This window comes from Macaca nemestrina, chromosome 2 (genome assembly GCF_043159975.1).
Source record: "Macaca nemestrina isolate mMacNem1 chromosome 2, mMacNem.hap1, whole genome shotgun sequence".
NCBI classification, from domain to species: domain Eukaryota; kingdom Metazoa; phylum Chordata; class Mammalia; order Primates; family Cercopithecidae; genus Macaca; species Macaca nemestrina.
The window spans coordinates 100,355,636-100,378,723 of NC_092126.1; the positions used below are offsets into that span (position 1 = coordinate 100,355,636).

Sequence of the window (23,088 nt, forward strand, 5' to 3'; positions counted from 1 at the left end):
AAGTTGTCTTTCACAAACACAATAATACTGTGTATATTATAATAATAAATTTATAATAATAATCATATAAAATAAATAAATAATAATAAAAAAACACATCTCTAAGATGTGAAAGATCATTAGTTCATACATTAAAAGTAGGATACCACTTTTGAAAGCCTAATATTTTTATTAGTAAAGTGTGTCTAGACCAGGCGCAATGACTCACACCTGTAATCTCACTACTTTGGGATGCAAGGCAGGTGAATTGCATAAACTCAGGAGTTCAAGACCAGCCTGGGGAACATGGTGAAACCTTGTCTCTACAAAAAAATTAGCTGGGCATGGTGGCATGTGCCTGTTAGTCTCAGCTACTTGGGAGACCCAGGTGGGAGGATTGCTTGGACCCAGGAGGTCAAGGCTGCAGTAAGGTGTGATCAGGCCACTGCCCTCCAGCCTGCATGACAGAGCAGGACCCTGTCTCAAAAAGAAAAAAAAAAAAAAAAAGTGTGTCTGTGTGTGTGTTAGAAACATTTTTCTAATTTTATTTAACTCCTTACAAGTCTGTGGAAACCTGGCAATGTAACTGTCTTTTACTATGTATATTTGTTTTAAGTTCTCCTTGTAAGAATTCCTATCTAGATTTATTATTTTTTCATGTTATTTTTCTCTTTTTTATTTTTTATTTGGAAATAATTATTTAAAAGTTGCAAAAATAGTACAGCAGTCCTGTGTAGTATTTGCCCAGTTTACCCTATTGGTATCTTACATACCTATAATACCCTATTGGCATCTTACATACCTTATTAAAACCAGGAAATTGACACACTACAGTCTTCTTTAGGTTTTTAATTTATTTTTATGTTTCATATCAAAAAGTTTCCATTTTGCAATAATTCATTTCTATTATATTTGACTTGGCCCTTCCTCTCCTAAATTAGCAAATGTTAATAAGCTTGTCCTGCTGCTCATCTTGAATTACAAGTTTATTTTTAAAATTATCTGGGTCAACACAATTGAAAGTGATTCATTTGTAAGGTTGTTGCTTTCTCTGGTCATACTGTTCCATGTCATCCTGCCCTAATAAACCTGCAAAATTATACAGCTTGTGTGTGTATATTTTAATACATCTTCTGACCACTGCAGTTTTTTCACAGATTGTTATCAAAGGAAAACAAAGAGGAATACAAGACATCCTCATTTGACTGGCTTTTTAAAAAAGTTTCTAAACATCTAACTGTCAAAACAAGAATACTGGGTGGGCATGGTGGCTAACGCCTTGTAATCCAGCACTTTGAGGGGCCAAGGTGGGCAGATCCCTTGAGCCCAAGAGTTCAAGACCATCCTGGGCAACATGGTGAAATCCTGTCTCTACAAAAAAAAAAAAAAAAAAAAGTTGGTTGTGGTGGTCCACACCTGTAGTCCTAGCTACTCCAGAGGCTGAGGTGGGTGGATGACTTGAGTCCTGGAGGTCAAGGCTGCAGTGAGCCATGACTACACCACTGCAAGCCAGCCTGGGTGACAGAGCAAGATCCTATCTCAAAAAAAAAAAAAAAAAAAATGCTATGGTTTGTTAGTGTGCAAAATCTCACTTATGGCTAATTCTAGTTCTACATGGATTCTCCTACCCAGGGCACTCACCCTTTCCTCCACCAGAGAATAAACATAGAAAAATGAAGGGTAAATTACTTTGTTCAATCTTAGTCTTGAGGAAAGGTTAATGAGAGGGGAAAATTTGGGACTTTGTATAGGTATCAATTATGTTATGAACACCTAATCACTTATTATCAAGTGATGGTTTTTCTGCATTATATACTTACTATAAATGAGTAAAAAACACCCTTCATATTACAGCTTATTTAACAAACTATTATTTATCTGCTGTGTATCAGGCACCCAATTAGGTACTTGACACAGGGACAAAACAATCTCTGCCCTTAAGGAGCTAGAATGCCAGAGTTTCTGTTGATATATATTTTGTTAATGCATGTTAAGCTCTCACTATGTGCTAGATAATTTGCAAATGCTAGACATCCAACGGGAAGCAAAAACAAAGCTGTTTCTTTTTCTCATGAAACTGGTAAGGGAGACAATCTCACAAAAGTACCTTTAAAATCTAACAGGTATTACAAAGTGTAGGTATGTGCTGCCATGAGGGCATAAAAGCATTGGGACTTGACCTAACCTGAGGTGTCAGAAATGCCTTCTTCTGGGAAGAGATGTTTCAAGCTGAGATTTAAAAGTGCCTCAGAGTATAAACTACATGCGGAAGTGGAGGAGAGCAAGAAAGAGCACATACAGAGCTCATGATAGAACCAACAGAGTCCCAGGGGCTGAAATGAGAGAATGTGAGATGAGTCTGGAGAGTTAAGGGCCCACCATTCAGGGTCTTAGAGGCTGTGGTAAAGATTCTAATCTTTGTTATGAAATCTGCAAACCAATTGAGTTTTTCGTGAGAGCAACATGGTTTGTATTTTCAAAAGCTCACTCTGACTTCAATGTTAAGAATTCATTCATGCATAGTGGCATGCACCTGTGGTCCCAGCTACTCGGGATGTGGAGGCACAAGAATCGCTTGAACCCGAGAGGCGTAGGCTACAATGAGTTGAGATCATGGCACTGCACTCCAGCCTGGGCCACAGAGTAAGACTTTGCTTCAAAAAAGAAAAATTAAAAAAAAAAGAATTCATTCTTGGCCAGGTGTGGTAGCTCACACCTGTAAGCCCAGCACTTTGGGAGGCCAAGTTGAGAGGATTGCTTGTGCCCAAGAGCTTGAGACCAGCCTAATCTATATGGTGGGACCCTATCTCTACAAAATATTTTAAAAAAATGAAAAACTTAGCCAAGTGTGGTGGTGCATACCTGTAGTCCCAGCTACTCATTCTTTAAATAAATGCATCCTGAGGGCCTGCTATAGACCAAATCCTATTCTGCACACAGAGCACACGGCAGTGGACAACAGACAAATTCCCTATCTGTGAGGATCTTACATACAGACAATGTACAAATAATATATAAGATAATAGTGCTGTAAGAACATTGAAACAGGGTGAGAATGAAAGGGTAGGGTGGAGTTGCTATTTTATAAACTTGAACCCTATGAAATTACTGATTTTTAAAAATAATTTTTGACCTGAGAATGACATTACACCTTAGGTTTAAATGGTTCAATCCAGTTGTGTGATATGAGGGTCATATGATTCAACTTAATACTTGGAAGAGTCAGAACTAATGAGGTGATCTAAAGAAAGAGAAGCAAGCCATGTAAATACCTGGGAGAAGAGCATTTCAAGAAAAGGAACAGCAAGTGCAAAGGCCCTAAAACAAAAATGTGCTTGCCATGTTTGAGAAGCAATAACAAGGCTGAAGACTAAAGAACAAGTGGGGAGAATGGTAATAGACGCCAGATCATACTGGTGACCATGGTAACAAATTGACTTTTCTCCTTTTTTTTTTTTTTTTTTTTTTTTTTCCTTAAGATAGGGTCTCACTTTGTCACTCAGGCTGAAGTGCAATGGCTTGCTCATAGCTCACTGCAGTCCTGAACTTCTGGGCTCAAGTGATATTCCTGCCTTAGCTTCGTTAGTAACTGGGACTACAGGCATCCACCACCACGCCCGACTAATTATTTTTTTTAAGAGATGGTATTTCACGAAAAATTATCCAGGCGTGGTGGCAGGCGCCTGTAGTCCCAGCTACTCTGGAGACTGGGGCAGGAGAATGCCGTGAACCTGGGAGGCGGAGCTTGCGGTGAGCCGAGATCGCGCCACTGCTCTCCAGCCTGGGCCACAGAGCCAGACTCCGTCTCAAAAAAAAAAAAAAAAAAAAAGAGAGATGGTATTTCATTATGTTGCCCAGGCTGGTCTTAATCTCCTGCCCACAAGTGGTCCTCCCACCTCAGCCTCCTAAAGTCTTCCAAAATGTTGGGATTACAGACGTGAGCCACCACACCCAGCCTGGTTTTTCCTCTTTGAGAGAGCTAAGCCGTGGGAGAGTTTTGAGCAGAGGAACTACCATCTGCCATTTTTTTAAAGGACTATTCTGTTAATGGTAGAATGTAAGTGGTGGATGTAGAAGTGATTGCTGTAAAACACACAACTTTGCTGTGTGTTTGAAATTTTTCCTAATAAAATAAGAATAGTTTAAACTGATACATCGTGAATAGACTTTAGAGGAGCAGAGGCGAGAACAGGAAGACCAGTTAGGCTATCACAATAATTCAGGTAGCAGTGGAAGTGGTAGGAAGTGGTTGGGGATAGAGGTGGTGTTTGAATTACAAGTTAGTAATTCAGAGGAAATGCCCAGGTAGGAAATACAAATGTATAAATCCACCTAAAGATTAGGAAAACAAGGACAAATGTCTTGAGAATTAAAAGAAAATGCTCAGGAGTGTAGCCTAAAGCCTCTTACTCGTGCTATTTTTCTAGGCTGGTTTTGGTTGTAGATAGTTATCAGTTATATGTTGTCGTTCAGATTATTTATATGTATTACTGTCCACAACTCACTTATGTTCTAAAGGGCTGTTTTTTTAATGTTGTTCTTGTCTTCTCAAGCAGCGTATACGCTTTTTGAGAAAAGATCTATTTTCTTGTATACACCCCACAATGCCATATTCCTAGAAGGCATTTACAGTGTTCACAGAATAAAAAATTTGAATACAGAGCTTTTCATGTCTTTTGTTTTTATAAAACATCAATTTTCTTATAAATGTTTAATTTAGACACTTCTGAAAATAAAGGTAGAGTTAGAATTTTCAATCTGTTGCAACTTATGCCCATTTCGGGTCAGAGAAATAAAAAGAGAGCCTTCTGGGGGGAACAAAAAAGGCCCAGGTGTGTGCCTGTAATAGTAGTGTCAGCTACCTTAAGAAGCTTGAGCCCAGAAGTCCAAGGCTATATGGCACCACAATCGTGCCTGTGAATAGCCACTGCACTCCAGCCTGGGCAATATAGCAAGATCCCATTTCTTTTAAAAACAAAACAAACAAAAAAACCCAATCAGCTCTTCTCCATATTGGCTTATACTCAGACTTCATCATGTGGCAGCAAGACAGTTCTCAAAAACTTCAGTTCTAAATTCACTCTGGTCCAAGTCCAGCAAGAAAGAGATCCCTTCCAGTAGCTCCTAGATTCACTGAACCAATTACCTTGCTACAGTAATTTGTTAAAGGATAGGGAGTTACCTTCCCATCCTTTAACAAATTACTGTAGCAAGGAAAACTCCTGTGCTATGATTAGCCAAATTTGAGTAATATGCTTTACCTCTGGTCCACCCAAAGATCATGGACTATAGGAGAGGAGTGGTTCCCAGAAGAAAAAAAATGGAGTACTATCACCAAAATATGGAAATGGACACTGATGGTGAAAACACAATACTTACTACACCAACTAACTCAAAGGCCTATGCATTGTTTCTTCCTTAAGCTTTTGAAAGAAGTTAGTCACTGCCATGGCACTCACTTTGAATCTCTTCCAATTCCACACACAATACTGCATTTTTTCCCCTGAATCATCAGGCTGTCATATATTCAGTTGCCATTGAAAAGTAAATGCATGATTATGAAAGTTAACCAGCTGGAATGATCAGTATTTTAGCACATCACTTTTCGGGACACTCCCAACTGGTATTGCAGGTAGTTTCTTGTCCTTATAATTCTTTCCTACTGTCAAGCTACCTGAAACATATTTATTTGTCCTCGATACCCTAGGGGCAGGGTGGCTGATAACTAAGGTGCCTGGGAAACACTTCAGAAGCAAGTGACAATGGACATTTCTAGATGGACTTCTAGATGTACATTTACACTGTAGAAACTTGAAAGGAAAATTTATCTACAGATACGTCTGTTTTCTCTTCAGTTTCTTTTCCTTTTTGCACTAACAAGTTATTTTCCCCACATGACGTTTAATCTACCTTACATAACATTTTTTAACATTTTAGTTCAAAATTTACTTCAGAAAATGGATGACTTTGGTGTGAAACAATTGTTGATTATTATTCTAGAATTTGGGATGGCACCTCTAGTTTGCTGCTTCCTTGGACACCAAACATAACATTCTCTGTTCTAGGACGTGCTTCAAGTGGGTCATAAGACTGGCAGAAAATCAAACCAAACTAAATGAATAGTTGTTGAAGTTAATCTCCCATCCTGGAGCTGTGCATGCCATGGGGTAGCCAGCTATTAACAGGCACGATCCTGATCAAAATCACTGCTCTGTGGTCCTGTTTATCAGAATTTCACATTATGGAAACTAGATTTGGGCCTGGTTTCTTTAAAAAGAGATGTGATAATGAAATAATCATGTATTATAGCCATTACAATTTCTATTGTAGGAGAAAGTGGATAATGTTTTAATGTAAAACAGTAGGTTATTAAACAATATGTTCTAGATGAATATTTAACATTTTTGTTTTAATTAGCCAGGCGTGTGTGGTGACCTGTGCCTGTAGCCCTAGCTACTCAGGAGGCTGAGATGGCAGGATTTGCCTGAGTCCAGGATTTCAAGGTTACAGTGAGCTTTGATCACACCACTGCACTCCAGCCTGGGTGACAGAGCAAGACCCCTTCTCACAAATAATAATAACAATACAAATACAGAAAAATACTAGAAAACACACCCAAATATTGACCTTAAGGAATGGAATTATCAGTTATTTTATTTTATTTTTATTTTCTAGAATACTCAAAGGTGAAATGTACTACATCTGCAGCCAGGCACGGTGGCTCATGCCTGTAATCCCAGCACTTTGGGAGACCGAGTCGGGCAGATCACTCAAGTTTAGGAGTTTGAGACTAGCCTGGCCAACATGGTGAAACTCTGTTTCTACTAAAAATACAAAATTAGCTGGGTGTAGTGGTGCACACTGGTAGTCCCAGCTACTTGGGAGGCTGAGACAGGAAAATCACTTGAACCCAGGAGGCAGAGGTTGCAGTGAGCCGAGATTGAGCCATTGTACTCCAGCCTGGGCGACAAGAATGAAACTCTGCCTCAAAAAAAAAAAAAAAAAAGTTGTCTATTACTGCTATGGTCTGAATGTTGTGGTCTGCTATTGTTTGTCCTGCCAAAACTCATATGTTGAACTCCTAACCTCCAAGGTGATGGTATCAGAAGATAGGGCCTTCCTGAGGTGATTAGGCCATGACAGCAGAGCACTCATGAATAGGATTAGTGCCCTTATAAAACAGGCCTAAGGGACACCCCTCCCTGGTCCATTATGTGCTATTAGAATGAGAAAACAGCTGTCTATAAGGAAGCAGGTCCTCACCAGACACCAAATCTGCTGGCACCTTGATCTTGGCTTTCTCAGCTTCCAGAATTGTGAGAAATAAATTTCAGTTGTTGATAAGCCACCCAGGCTATATTTTGTTATAGCAGCCCAAATGGACTAAGACAAATACCAATACCACAGAATCAAAATAAAAAACTAAAAATTAAATCTAGGCTGGGCGAGGTGGCTATAATCCTGTAATCCCAATGTTTTGGGAGGCCAAAATGGTAAGACCACTTGAACCCAGGAATTCGAGATCAGCCTGGGCAACATAGGGAAACCTTGTTTTTACAAAACAATTTTTAAAAAGTATGCACGTATGGTGGCATGTGCCTGTAGTTCTAGCTACCTGGGAGCCTGAGGCAGGAGGATCACTAGAGCTAAGGAATTCGAGGTTACAGTAAGCTGTGATCGTGTCACTCCAGCCTGATTGACTAAGCAAGACCGTGTCTCAAAAAAAAAAATTCTAATTATGCTTCTCACTGCTCAAAACCATGGAAGATTTCTCTCTTGTCTTGCATACTTCATTCATTCTTTCATTTAAAAAAAAAAAAAAACATGTACAGGGCTGGGTGCGGTGGCTCATGCCCAGAACTTTGGGAAGCCGAGGCTGGCAGATCACCTGAGCTCAGGAGTTCGAGACCAGCCTGATCAACATGGTGAAACCCCATCTCTACTACAAATACAAAATTAGCCAGATGTGGTGGTGCATGCCTATAATCCCAGCTACTCGGGAGGCTGAGGCAGGAGAATCGCTTGAACCCAGGAGGCGGGGGTTGCAGTGGGCCGAGATTGCACCATTGCACTCCAGCCTGGGCAACAAGAGCAAAACTCCATCTAAAAAAAAAAAAAAAAAAGCATATACGGTTTGTACAGATGCTAGGAGTAAAAAATACAGATGTGGCTCCTGTTCCCCCAGAACTAACTGTCTAGAGGAGATATAACGAGTAAGCTAACAGAAACAATCCAGTATGTCACAGTCAATAACAGGGTTTTATGCATCCTCCATCAAAATGCCGAAATCATCTTTTACACATCAAATGCTGGCTTTGATAGCTAAGCTACCAAGCAAGGGGTACTCACATACAATGGCACTGACTGTCAGTCATTGTTTCAGTTTAAGCAGCATCCTTGTGGTTGTCCACATGGTATGGTAGTGTTCAGTTAGTTGAGTAGTGTTCAATTATTGGAATATTTATTTACTCTTATTTTATGAAAATGCAGATGCGAATACTAGTTATAGGAAGAGTAGGTCTTATAAATGTAATATGAATGACATACAGATGGAAATTATTAGTAGGGCCAGGCGCAGTGGCTCACGCCTGTAATCCCAGCACTTTGGGAGGCCGAGGCGGGCAGATCCTGAGGTCAGGAGATCGAGACCAACCTGGTTAAACATGGTGAAATCCCGTCTGTACTAAAAATACAAAAAAAAAAATTAGCCGGGCATGGTGGCAGGTGCCTGTAGTCCCAGGTACTCAGGAGGCTGAGGTGGGTGAATGGCGTGAACCCGGGAGGCAGAGCTTGCAGTGAGCCGAGATCGCTCCAATGCACTCCAGACTGGGAAACAGAGCGAGACTCCGTCTCAAAAAAAAAGAAAAGAAAAGAAAAGAAATCATTAGTAGGGTGCCAGAGCAGTCAATCTTTAGCCTCAGACACCAAAAATTCACTAAATAAAAGCCAGTAAACTGGATAAAGGAAAAGGAGAAAATCAGAGAACAGGTAGAAAATCCTGGAAATATTGCTCAAGTATGTTTAGAGATTTTGGTCTTACATTTTAGTTCTTCAGGAAAATATTTCTCCTTAAGGCAAAGGTTCTCTAGGCGGGGTTTCACCGTGTTAGCCATTAGCCAGGATGGTGTCGATCTCCTGATGTCGTGATCCGCCCGCCTCGGCCTCCCAAAGTGCTGAGATTAGAGGCGTGAGCCACTGTGCCCGGCCAACACCCAGCTAATTTTTTTGTTTTTAGTAGAGATGGGGTTTCACCATGTTGGCCAGGCTGGTCTTGAACTCCTGACCTCAGGTGATCCACCTGCCTCGGCCTTCCAAAATGCTGGGATTACAGATGTGAGCCACCGTGCCTGGCCTATTGTTAGATTTTTATTTTATTCTTTTTTTTTAATAGAGCCTGGGTCTTGCCATGTTGCCCAGGTTGGTCTTGTACTCCTGAGCTCAAGCAATCTTTCCACATTGGCCTCCCAAAGCACAGAATGTATTTTAAATCACTTATCACATCAATGACATTAAAATTGACAAGTTCATAATGATACTAAGAAAATAAATTCAGGCCAGGTGCAGTAGCTCACCTGTAATCTGAGCACTTTGGGAGGCCAAGGTAGGAGTATCGCTTGAGCCCAGTAGTTCAAGACCAACCTGGGCAACATGATGAGACTCTGTCTCTACAGAAATTTTTTAAAAAGGAAAGAAATTCACTACTTGCCTATAGAAGTTGCCATGGCAAGTTGCTAATTATATGGTAATAGTAATTGGTAAACAAAGGGAAGTAACTAAACATTTGTTCTGCCTTTATTGTACAAATTGTATTTCAGTGTAGCCAATGAGTTTTAAAGGAAAAGTCCTTTTGTATAAATTATATTCAACTAATAAATTGAAAAGAAATGATAGGCCGGGCGCGGTGGCTCATGCTTATAATCCCAGCACTTTGGGAGGCCAAGGCGGGCGGATCACGAGGTCAAGAGATTGAGACTATCCTGGCCAACATGGTGAAACCCCATCTCTACTAAAAATACAAAAATTAGCTGGGCATGGTGGTGGACGCCTTTAGTCCCGTTTAGTCAGGAGGCTGAGGCAGGAGAATGGCATGAACCTGGGAGGCGGAGATTGCAGTGAGCCGAGATTGTGCCATTGCACTCCAGGCTGGCAAGAGAGCAAGACTCTGTCTCAGAAAGAAAGAAAGAAAGAAAGAAAGAAAGAAAGAAAGAAAGAAAGAAAGAAAGAAAGAAAGAAAGAAAGAAAGAAAGAGAGAAAGAAAGAAAGACACACAAAAATTGAATATAGTATGTGGATCTTTATTTCATAATCCAATTATTTAAAAATAAATTTCTGAGACAATGGGGAAATTTTACTATAGGCTGGATATTAGATGATATTAAGGAATTAACATTAATTACAGATTAATACTTTTGTCAATGTCATAATGATACTGTGGTTGTGTTTTTGAAAACAGTTGGCCTGGTGTGGTGACTCATGCCTATATCCCAGCAATTTGGGAGGCTGGGGCAGGCTGATCGTTTGAGCCTAGGAGGAATTCAAGACCAGCCTAGGTGTCATAGTGAAACCCCATCTCTACAAAAAAAATTTAAAAATTAGCTGGTCGTGGTGGTGCACATCTGTAGTCTTAGCTACACAGGAGCCTGAGATAGGAGGATCTCTTGAGGCTGGGAGGTGGAGGTTGCAGTAGCCCAGATGGAGCCATAGAGCAACAGAGTGAGTCTCTGTCTCAAACAAGAAAAAGGACTGTCTCAGACAAGAAAAAGGAAAAACAAAACAAAACAAAACAAAAAACAGTCTTTTTCTGTTAGAGACATATACTGAATTATTTAAGGATGAAATTATATGATCTCCAGTATTTCCTTCAAAATACTTCTGAGGGGAGGAAGTGGCAGCACAGAACATTAGGAGAGAGTCAATAATTTTTTTTTTTTTTGAGACGAAGTCTCACTCTGTCACCCAGGCTGTAGTGCAGTGGCACGATCTTGGCTTACTGCAACCTCTGCCTCCCAGGTTCATGCCATTCTCCTGCCTCAGCCTCCCAAGTAGCTGGGACTACAGATGCACGCTACCATGCGTGGCTAATTTTTTGTATTTTTAATAGAGATGGGGTTTCACTGAGTTAGCCAGGATGGTCTTGATCTCCTGACCTTGTGATCCACCCGCCTCAGCCTCCCAAAGTGCTGGGATTACAGGCGCGAGCCACCGTGCCTGACCAGTCAATAAATATTAAGGCTTAGTGATGGGTACATGGGAGCAGGGGAGAAGCATAATACCATTTTGTTTGTTTGTTTGTTTTTGAGACAGAGTCTCACTCTGTTGCCCAGGCTGGAGTGCAGTGGCGCAATCTCAGCCTACCGCAACCTCTGCCTCCCAGGTTCAAACTATTCCCCTGCCTTAGCCTCCCAAGTAGCTGGGATTACAGGTGTGCACCACCATACCCGGGTCATTTTTTGTATTTTTTAGTAGAGACAGGGGTTTCACCATGCTGGCCAGGCTGGTCTCGAACTCCTGAGTGATCCACCCGCTTCAGCTTCCCGAAGTGCTGGGATTACAGGCATAAGCCACTGTGCCCGGCCTTCTTTTTTTTTTTTTTTTTTTTTGGTATGTTTGGACATTTTCATAACAAGAAGTTAAATTTTAAATAAGTAAATAAATAAAGGCTTTAGTGCAATTTATGTCTGCTCTTGGCTTATGCCCTGGGGAAGAGACTGAATGAATGAATCCAAAGAACTGTAATATTGGGATCCCTGTACCACTTGGTTTTGAGTGCTCTTGTCTAAATGTGTAATCCTGAGGAAAAAGGCTTCTCTCTTCCTTTTTTAATGGAAGCCTTAAAGGAAGCTGTACCAGCATCAGCCACAGCAAGGACACAAATCTCAATCCAAGTCATTTCTTTAAGATGGCCTATGTGTCAGCAAGATGTCACTTGGGTTTGAGATGGGCTGCAATTATTTCTGACTGGGGCTTTAGTAGACATAAGGACACTGTGCTCAAATCCTGTGGTCAGCAGTGGAAGTTGACAAAAGGCATGGCTTTTCAAGGGTATAACTTTGACAAAGATATTGCTTTAAAACATTTCAGAATCAGCAGTGACACCAGGCTCTCAGCTTCTGCAGCAGCTAGGGTGATACCTTCCAGAGCAATCAGCTGTGGTTGTGACCACTGTGATTCCTAAGCTTATCAGGGGAAGCAGGTTGAGCTAAGATGGGGGAAGGAAAGGTCTAGATTTTCCACTAATCTAGGCACTTGGAGCTTGAGTTGACAAACTGAAGGAATCCTTATGGTGAGATGTCTTATGTTCCTCAGCTAGTGAAGCAGGATTTACTCATTACCTGTTCTTGAATTGTAAGATTGTAGCATTATATTTTACGGAAACAACTTTTGACTATGATTCAGAGATGTGACTGGAGTATTTCTCCCACTCCCTTGTCACTTGTGTAATCTTGGACAGATTGATCTTCTTTAAATTAGGATAATAAGACCTTGCCTGTCTACCTCCAGGGTTGTTGTGAGGATCATAAGAGATAACATATAAAACTATAATTTTTGTAAACTAGCAAATGCTGTATAAATCTAAGGTATCATTATTATTGTAAGTGACTAAGTGATTTACATCTTAAAGCCCCTTATTTTCCTTGATTCTATGTTAACAATAAATGTTTAATTATTATGCTATAAAATTAGATAGTCCCAAAACAACTACAAAGAAATTTAGTATATGGTATGATCTTTTTACGTTCTGTTATGTTACATAGGAATTCCTGGGAATAAGAAAAAATTTATCCAGTTCCTATTTTATACTTATATCCTTGAGTATATTCTCATCAATTTAGGAGACAAATAAGTTACTATTTATTCCATAAATAGTGCCAATTATTTTATAATCTGAATTTAAGAAGTCACTATTTCTTCTGCTCAATAAAGTATAATCAGGCCAGACCTGGTGGCTCATGTCTATAATCCCAGCACTTTGGGAGGCTGAGGTGGGTGGATCATTTAAGGTCAGGAGTTTGAGACCAGCCTGACCAACTTGGCGAAACCCTGTCTCTACTAAAAATACAAAAATTAGCCAGGCATGGTGGCACTCGCCTGTAGTCCCAGTTACTCAGGAGGCTGAGCTGGAACGTGCCACTACACTCAACTCGGGGCAACAGAGCAAGACTCCATCTCAAAAATAAATAAATAAATAAAATACAAAAATAAACATACAAAAATTAGCTGGGAGTGGTGGTGCGTGCCTGTAATCCCAGCTACTCGGGAGGCTGAGGCAGGAGAATCGCTTAAACCCAGGAGGCGGAGGCAAGATCAAACGCTGCACTCCAGCCTGGGCAACACAGCAAGACTCCGTCTCAAATAATAATAATAATAATAATGTATAATCAGTCAGGAGATTAGAGCAGAAGTTGGTAAAGTGTGCCCCATAGAATGAATCTGGCCACTATGGCCTGAAAACTAAGAATCATTTTGACATTTTTTAAATGGTCTTTTTAAAAAAATCAAAGAAGAATATATTATGACACGACACCTGAAAATTATATAAAATTCAAATTGCAGTGTCGGCCAGGTGCAGTCGTTCACACCTGTAATCCCAGCACTTTAGGAGGCGGAGGCGGGCAGATCACCTGAGGTCAGGAGTTCGAGATCAGCCTGGCCAACCCCGTCTCTACTAAAAATACAAAAATTAGCCAGGCGTGGTGGCACGTGCCTGTAATCCCAGCTACTCAAGAGGCTGAGGCAGGAGAATCGCTTGAATCTGGGAGGCAGAAGTTGCAGTGAGCCGAGATCCTGCCATTGCACTCCAGCCTGGGCAACAAGAGTGAAACTCCATCTCAGGAAAAAAAAAAAAAAAAAAAAAGGCCGGGTCGGGCGGCTCAGTCCTGTAATCCCAGCACTTTGGGAGGCCAAGGTGGGTGGATCACCTGAGGTCCGGAGTTCAAGATCAGCCTGATCAATATGGAGAAACCCCGTCTCTACTAAAAGTACAAAATTAGCCAGATGTGATGGCACACGCCTGTAATCCTAGCTACTTGGGAGGCTGAGGCAGGAGAATCACTTGAACTCAGAAGACGGAAGTTGCAGTAAGCCTAGATCGCACCATTGCACTTCAGCCTGGGCAACAAGAGCAAAACTCCATCTCAAAAACAAAAACAAAAATTGCAGTGTCTATTTATTAAGACATGGCCACACCCATTCATTTATGTACTGTCTGTGGCTACAACAACAGTTGAGTAGTTATGAGAGAAACCATGTGGTCTACAAAGACAAAAATATTTACTATCTGGCTCTTTATAGAAAATTTTGCCTCCCCTTAGACTAGATGATTCAAAGGGATGGAAAAAAAGTGTTTTTCTAAGTTGCTAGCTCTCTGTTAGTATAAATAAACCTGGGATATAGGTACTCAAATGATGCATGTTTCAAAAACTTACAGTTATGGTTTTTTAAATTAAATTACGTTTAATTTTTTTTTTTTTTTTTTTTTTTTTTGAGACAAAGTCTCACTCTGTCTCCCAGGCCAAGCTGGAGTGCAGTGGCATGATCTCTGTTCACGGCAACCTCTGCCTCCCGGGTTCAAGGGATTCTCCTGCCTCAGCCTCCTAAGTAGCTGGGGTTACAGGCATGCACCACTATACCCGGCTAATTTTTGTATTTTTAGTAGAGATGGGGTTTCACCATGTTGGCCAGGCTGGTCTCAAATACCCTACCTCAGGTGATCCACCCGCCTCAGCCTCCCAAAGCGCTGGGATTACAGGCATGAGTTACCATGCCCGGACAATTTTTTTTTTTTTTTTTTGAGACAAGATCTCACTCTGTCAACCAGAGTGCAGTGTTGCGATCCTGGCTCACTGCAACCACTCCTTCCTGGGCTCAAGGGATACTCCAGCCTCAGCCTTCTGAGTAGCTACAGTTATGGTTTTAACATGCAATGACCAACTAAGCCAATTTTAAGAAATTAAAAGCCAATTTTGTTTTTCAGACGGTCTCACTTTATTGCCCAGGCAGGAGTGCAGTGGCATAATCTCAGTTGACTGCAACCTCTATCTCCTGGTTCAAGCGATTCTCCTGCCTCAGCCTCCGAGGTTTCTAGGACCACAGGTGCGCGCCACCATGTCCAGCTAATTTTTATGTTTTTGTAGAGACAGGGTTTCACCATGTTGGCCAGGCTGGTCTCGAACTTCTGACCTCAGGTGATCTGCCTACCTCAGCCTCCCAAAGTGCTGGGATTACAGGCATGAGCTTTTGCACCTGGCCATGAAAATCTTATTTACAAAATGTAATAAATAAAATATAAATAAGTATATTGCAATTAAATAATTTTAAAATTTCCCATTTTGTTCATTGATGGTGGCAGAAAAAAAGAGAATTGGGATTATATTAGTTCTCTGACTAACACACAGTAGAAATTGACTCTGACTAAAGGAAGAAGGGGTTTATTATAAAGAGGATTCTTGAATAGTTCCAGAACTGAGGGAAGAGCTAGAGGTCGTGATCTTTGGAAGGACAGGAAACTGGGAAGCTCCAGGTCCTTACCAGCAGGAGACCCTGGGTCTCTTCTCAGGGCACATCTATGAGACTTCAGGAGCCTTTCATTTGAGTTTCAAGCTTTATGGAGAAATAAATTGACGGGTCCAGTTTATGGCTGGGTAGCCAAAGGGAGGGAATAATGTGATTGGTAACCTCCCCGGAGTCCCATGGTTGAAATGGAGAAGGAAAAAAGGAGAGGTTAGTAGGATTAAGGGATGCCAGGCCGATGAGAACCAACAGATGTGTGCACAGCTTGTCAGGAAACATGGGCTATAATCTCAACTTCACCAAATGGGTGAATACACTGGGCTTCAGTATTATGTTCAATATGTAATAATTATATATTAGTGTAAAAGGAGGGGCACAACACCCTTCTGCCATGAAATTATTCATTGGCCACAGTGCAGAGGATTTGGGTTTTTTTTTGAGTTAAAGAACTTTTTTTTTTTTTTTCTTAAGAGACAGGGTCTCACTCTGTCACTCAGGCTGGAGTGCAGTGGCACTATCATAGCTTACTATAACCTCAAATTCTTGGCCTCAAGCCATTGTCCTGAATCAGCCTCCCAAAGTGTTGGGATTATAGGCATGAGCCACCACACCTGGCCAAGAGCTTTGTATATTAATGTACAGAATTCATAAACAGTTCACCTGAACCAACAGGAAAAGACATCAAATAGTGCTTGACTTCATTACTTATTAGGCAGATGCCAAATACTTTTCTTTTCTTTCTTTCTTTTTTTTTTTTTTTTTTTTTGTTTGTTTGTTTGTTTGAGACAGGGTCTCATTCTGTCACCCAAGTTGGAGTGCAGTGGCAAGATCATGGTTCATTGCAGCCTCCACCTCCCACACTCAAGCGATTCTCCCACCTCAGCCTCCTAAGTAGCTGGAACTACAGGCATGTGCCACTTGTAGCCAGCTAATTTCCTTTTATTTTTAGTAGAGATGGGGTTTTGCCATGTTGCCCAGGCTGGTCTCAAACTCCTAGTAATCCACCTGCCTCAGCCTCCCAGAGTGCTGAGATTATAGGTGTGAACCACCATGCCTGGCCTAGAGATACAAATTTAAACCACCATAAGACAATACTGCATATCTACTAGACTAAGTAAAATGAAAAAGACAGACAATACCAAGTGCTGGCAAGGATGTGGGGCAAGTGAAACTTTCATACATTGTTTGTTTGCTTGGGGACAGTCTCTTGCTCTGTTGCCCAGGCTGGAATGCAGTGGTGTGATCTTGGCTAACTGCAACCTCTGTCTCCTGGGGTCTAGCAATTCTCCTGCCTCAGCCTCCCAAATAGCTGGGATTACAGGCATGCACCACCACGCCTGGCTAATTTTTGTATTTTTTTAGTAGAGATGGGGTTTCATCACGTTGACCAGGCTGGTATTGAACTTCTGACTTCAGGTGATCTGCCCGCCTTGGCCTCCTACAGTGCTGGGATTATAGGCATGAGCCACCATGCCCAGCCTACTTTCATACATTGTTAAAAGCAGTATCAAATGGTAAAACCATTTTGGAGAACTCTTCGGCAATATACGCTAAAGTTGAACACATTCATGCCCCAGAATCCATAAATTCCACTTCTACACATGTACCTAGGCACCTAACATACTCTTCCTTAATGGGTTTAGGCCTGGGGTCACAAACTCAAATGCACACAGAAAGAGTCTATCATATGATCAATTGTGGTAGACAATAGGGAGTGTCAAGGACTGTGTTTAAACTGGAGAGCTCCCTATTAAGATTATGTTAAAAAAAAAAAAATGAAATAGACAGCCTGGCCAACATGGTGAAACTCCATCTCTGCTAAAAATACAAAAATTAGCCAGGCTTCGTGGCACGCACCTGTAATCCCTGCTACTCGGGAGGTCGAGGTAGGAGAATTGCTTGAGCACAGGAGGCAGAGGTTGTAGTGAGCTGAGATTGCTCCACTGCACTCCAGCCTGGGCAACAAAGCAAGACCCTGTCTCAAAAAGAAAAAAAAGAGAGGAGTTCTTATCCACACCTGTAGCCATGCTTTCCAAGGGCTCATTGCAGTTTGTGCAGGTCTTCAGATGCAAGAAGACAGCCACAGCTGTGGCACACTGCAAACACAGCAATCAAGGTGAATGGGCGGCCCCTGAAGATGATCGAGCTGTACACACTGATATACGAGCTGCTGGAACCAGTTCTGCTTCTGGACAAGGAGTGATTTGCTGGTATGGACATGTCCATGTGAAAGGTGGTGATCACATGGCCTGGATATATGCTGTCCATCAGTCTAGCTCTAAAGCCCTGATGTCCTATTACCAGAAGTATATGGATGAGTTTTCCAAGGAGGAGATCAAAGACAAAGATCAAAGACATTCTCATACAGTATGACTGGACCCTGCTGGTGGCTGACCTCCACCACCACTAATCCAAAAAATCGAGAGACCCTGGTACCCATGCTTCCTACCAGAAATCCTACCAATAAGCCCATCATGAGAACTGGGGTTTACTTGTATGATAAACAATGTTTGAGAGATTTTTTAAAAAATAGATGATCCTTTTGTAGTTCATGAGCATGATGATTGGGTGTTCCCACCCATGTGTGAGATGAGCCACCCTCGAACCTTGTTACTATGTCAACATATTACCTGTCTGACATGAGAAAAACAAAAAAAAAAAGAAAAAAAAAAAGAGATTATGTTAAGTGCCTGGGAAATATTCTTCTTACTGAGGAAGAAACACCTGGCCAGTTGTACACATTGACCAGGAGGGCATTTTCATTAGAAGTGATTCAAGTGGGTACTGTGGACACCATTTGGTATAACTGCCCATCACTCCTGTTTACTTTCCTCTGGAAATAGCCCCTGCTGCCATGTCTAGACTTCAAGGCTTTGCCTCTCTCTCAATGGCTAATTGCTGTTGAGTGGACACCTTACCCAAGCCAGAAGCAGTGGATTCTGTTGGTGCTCTGCCCAGAGCTCCTTGACTAGGCAGTGTACCATCCCCCAGCTGCTGTGAATGTCAGCTGTGAACACCTCACAGGTGGCCCTGCTATTGAATCATCTTGCCCAAAAATGCTTGAGAAAGTATGTTCTCCCCCTGGAGGGAGAGGTACACCATTGCTTCAAAGTGGGTTAACTCAGTCATGTCATTCACTCTCCAGGTCCCATCATGGGATCAGGCTGAGGCTAGGCTTGCTTAGCTCTGTCTCCTGTACCACCCTGCTTCCCTCACTCCCTTAACAGATTTCTCCTGAGAGCACTCTCTCCGTACATCACACCAGAATCCCTCTGCCTTTGGGGAACCCAAGCTAAGTCACAAGGCCCATAAGATCCTTTTATCCCAAAGAACCAGAAAGCCTGGGCACACTGAAACAGAATCGTATCAATGGCAACACAACCATGAACTCCTGGTGCTCAGTTTCTTCCCTTGCTGAGCTGTGGTTATCCAGCTTTCTTTTTGATTTCATCAAAGCCCACAGGAGCTTCCCAATAATCCTCCTTTTTGTTTAAGTCAGCCAAAGTTTCCTTTTTTTTTCCTGAAACCAATATAACCTTAACTAATGTGATGGGTAACCAAGGCCTGACCTAACGTGGCTTTGGAAATATGACCCAATACTTTATAGGATAACATCTCAGTTGGAATCCTGAGGGAAAAATTAATTGATTGCCCTTACTATCCCTAGGCATCAGTAGCTAGAAGTGTTGCTGGGAACACTCCCTGTCTTTAATCCTCCAGGAATTTGCCTTGCTGGGGAACTAATTTGTTACTCATGGCTGTTTTCCTGAGACCTTGTGATTCCCTGGAGGCAGAGGAGTTAAATTACTTCCACTGGCCATCACACCCTTGCATCTTTTGTTGTTTTCAGTACTGTTCAGGAAGGCTCTAGCATCTCTCTGAGCCTTCTTGTTTCTGAAAAATGCTTTTCTTCATCTTTGTATTTCTCTGTGTATGTACACATGTGGTACATTTGCAAAAGTTAGGAGAGTAGAAGGAGGTGGGGGGAAGTCAGAGGAGGAGTGGTCAGATTTCAGATCACTGAACCGTGGGTTATAAATAAAGGGTGACACAACACAAACCTGATTAGTTCCACTCAGAATTGCTCACTGATTCATCAGAAAATTGATCCTTCTGACCCAGACACTCCTCTCTCAATAGTCAAAGGCGGCTTTTGTTTGAATCAGTAATTGTGCCTCTATAGGAATTTTATGGAGTTTAGCTCAAGAAAACATTCTATCCAAGCCAAACGTGGGTATGGTAGAATACTATTTAAGATATTAACCTACATTCTCCGATGGGCATGTCCTCCTCTTCTTTCCCTCCATTCAGGCAGCCATGTGATCTCAGGGAGACATGCCGCAAAGAGAAGAATGAAAAGTTGACAAGTTTTTCTGGCTTGTTTCTAATAATAGATGCCATAAACTGATAGTTCACTGATCTTCGAACACCCACACATGAGTGCCACTGTTTTGGCCCACACAGTACTTTTTAAAAGTATGATTCTGTTCACATGAGGCTCAGTTCTCCAGGTCACCACAGTCCCCAGCATTCCTTATTGTCTGTCACAGTTGACATTACCTGCCTGGCCTTTTTCTGTGTGCCCTTGAACTTGTGACCCCAGGCTTAAATCCATTAAGGATGTTTATATTAGGTGCCTAGGAAGCAGACATTCTTTCCTCTTAGGAAGACCCGGCATATTAAGAGAGGGAGGGTTTCCCTCATAAGAGGAAAACCCCTAGGGTTATAGTCAATAATGAGCCAGGGCCTCTTCTTTGTATCACAGAGAGTGGAAATTCTGGACTCTCAGGCCTGGAACACTTGGGTCCAAATGCCTGAGGAGATGGGGGAGTTACAGAAGGAGCAGTACTCCCAAGACAGGAGTACTTGGGAGTAGTACTCCCAAGGAGAGAGGGAAAGAGGCACATGTGAGGGCCTCGAGTCAAAGTGAGGAAATTCTCCCTGCAGCCACCCATTAAGTCCCCTTCTTTTTCCCACATGATTCATCCACCAAACAGATATTTAGTAAGTGTTCACTGCGTTCACTGTGTGCCAGCAACGAACTAACATTTGTGGGCTTTTAATTATGTAATCTCTTTCTCTCTCCATCCATCCAGATTCTGAACTATTTCCAAGAAAATGCCACCACTTGCTTCATCTCCTGAGGCACCTTGAATACCCCTTTGCCTTGAATGAGAGAGAGAAAATTGTTTTTCCTTCATTCATATAATTGTGGAATGATAGCTCTGAAAAAGCCATGAGAGCTGATGAAGGCCTCCTGTCTCCAAGAAAGAACAGAAATGGAGAAGATTTGGTCTCTTTCGTTCACCACTATATCCTTAGCAGTGTCTTGAACAATGCCTGACACATAGTAGGTTCTCAGTATTTATTTGTTGAATGAATGACCAGCTAAGCAGTTAAGGGCAGAGGTGGTCCCAGTTGCCACATGTCCTGAATCTTTATCCAGGCTGTCTCCCAAACTGCAGGTTAGCAGAAGGAAAGCCAATGTTTTTTGTAAGAGCCTTCTTTTTTTTCTGTTTGTTTTTGTTGTTGTTTGTTTTTAGAGACAGGGTCTCACTCTTTTACCCAGGCTGGAGTGCAGTGACATGATCATAGCTTACTACAGCCTCAAACTCCTGGGCCCAAGCAATCCTTGTGATGCTAATTTAAAAAAAAAAAAAAAAATTTTTTTAAATATATATACACACACACAAATGGAGTCTACTATGTTGCCCAGGCTGGTCTCAAACTCCTAGCCTCAAGCATTCCTCTGACCTTGGCCTCCCAAGGCACTGGGATTACAGGTGTGAGCCATGCACGCAGCCCCCATGAAGGCTCTTAACAAGAAACTAAGAGGGAAAAAAGAATCACAACAGGAGATTTAATGACAGCAACAGTTTTCAGAAGTATATATGGCCATGGTGGGAGTCTAGAAGAACCCGGCCTAATGGAGCCAGTCTTGAGCTGCAATTCTTTTATCTAATTCTCCCAGAACCCCTTGACTTAGTTGCTTTCACTGGAGAATAGGTGTATTCTGGGGGTTAAAAAGTTCTCCAGGGAAAGCTTCCCACTTACCTCACCATCTTGGTATCCTGCTCTTCCACCCAACATGCAAACATGCAGCTGGTCACTCAGCCAGTTCCTAAAACCTGTTAATTGGCCCATAGTTTGGCTCTGAGCAAACCTGTGGACTTAGGAGCCTCAGCTCTTGCCTCCCAGGAGTTTCCCAACTTTGGGGGAAGGTAACATATGTGCTCTGAAGCAAGCACAATGATGGCTATGACAGGAATTTTGCAGCACACGTTTAAATAACAACACTAGGTAAGGCAGGTCAGTGAGAGCCCATCAATAGGGAAAATGGCAGTGTGGGTCTAAGGCTTAAGAAAAGGGAGAGAAGGCTGTGGCCTTAGTGTCCAGCCTGCTCAGCATCTCTTCTCCCCTCTTCTGGTTGCAGCACTGTTTTTTTCTTTTTGTTTTGAGACAAGGTCTCACTCTGTTACCCAGGCTGGCCTGGGTTCAAGTGATTCTCATGTCCCAGCCTCCCAAGTATCTGGGATTACGGGTGTGCACCACCATCCCTGGCTAATTTTTATATTTTCTGTAGAGACGGGGTTTAACCATATTGTCCAGGCTGGTCTCAAACTCCTGACCTCAAGTAATCTGCCCTCCTTGGCCTCCCAAAGTACAGGGATTACAGGATTGAATGACTGAGCCCAGCCTGATTGCAGCACTTTAATTATCCCTTAAGAAACTGTCCCCAACTAGTTGCATGTGGGTGGACTTGGTGGGACTATGAATTAAAGTGCTATGGTCAATGGGTATGTGTGGCCCAAAGACCCAAACTAGGCCATTCACACTCTCTCTTCCAGGGATTTGAATCTTTTTTTTTTTATTTTGAGACGGTGTCTCGCTTTGTCATCGCCCAGGCTGGAGTGCAGTGGCATGATCTTGGCTCACTGCAACCTCCATCTCCCGGGTTCGTGATTCTCCTGCCTCAGCCTCCGGAGTAGCTGGGACTACAGGTGCGTGCCACCACCCTGGCTAATTTTTGTATTTTTAGTAGAGACAGAGTTTTGCCATGTTGGCCAGGCTGGTCTCAAACTCCTGACCTCACGTGATCTGCCTGCCTCGGCCTCCCAAAGTACTGGGATTACAGGCATGAGCCACCCCACCCGGCTGGGATTTGAATCTTGAGTACAGGAACATGAGGGTAGAAAATCTATCCTGGATGGAAGCTCTCTGAAGGGACCTCCCATTAACTCCTGCTACTTAGACTCCTCAGGTCCCCTAACTGCTCTTCCTGGGGCCTGCCGGTTCAGATTCTGTAAATTCTGCGAGCTTTCCCATATCATTCCAATAAGGTCTTTTAAGGGTCTGCTTCTGTGGTTGGCAACCTGAGAACCCTGCTTGGTACAACAAGGGTTCCTGGAAAACGTAGGAATGTGAACTGGTGGCATGAATAGCTGAAAAGGACGCAGAGCTTATTCCAGGTCAGGAGAACATCACCTGTAAGGCCTCTCCAGAACCATACTTGGCCTAACTCAAGGGGAGATTTCAAAGGGGGAAGTATGAGAAGTTAGGAGGGGGATGTGGAGTGGAGCCAGAGTGGACTGGAGGGTA

The 23,088-nt window shown here is 42.3% G+C and overlaps 1 protein-coding gene and 1 non-coding gene across 2 annotated transcripts; both read left to right on the plus strand.

Annotated features, from left to right (window-relative positions):
- The first annotated feature begins 16,647 nt into the window (after positions 1 to 16,647).
- On the plus strand, positions 16,648 to 19,333 carry LOC105480177 (small ribosomal subunit protein uS9). Its single transcript, XM_071091441.1, is given in 5 exon segments — positions 16,648 to 17,600; positions 17,602 to 17,705; positions 17,708 to 17,747; positions 17,749 to 17,836; positions 17,838 to 19,333. Coding segments are annotated over 5 exon segments (507 nt in total). The 5' UTR covers positions 16,648 to 17,514; the 3' UTR covers positions 18,027 to 19,333.
- Positions 18,026 to 18,129, plus strand: LOC112426471 (small nucleolar RNA U13). Its single transcript, XR_003017800.1, has one exon. It is a non-coding gene; the product is annotated as a small nucleolar RNA U13 (small nucleolar RNA).
- Positions 19,334 to 23,088: the final 3,755 nt, after the last annotated feature.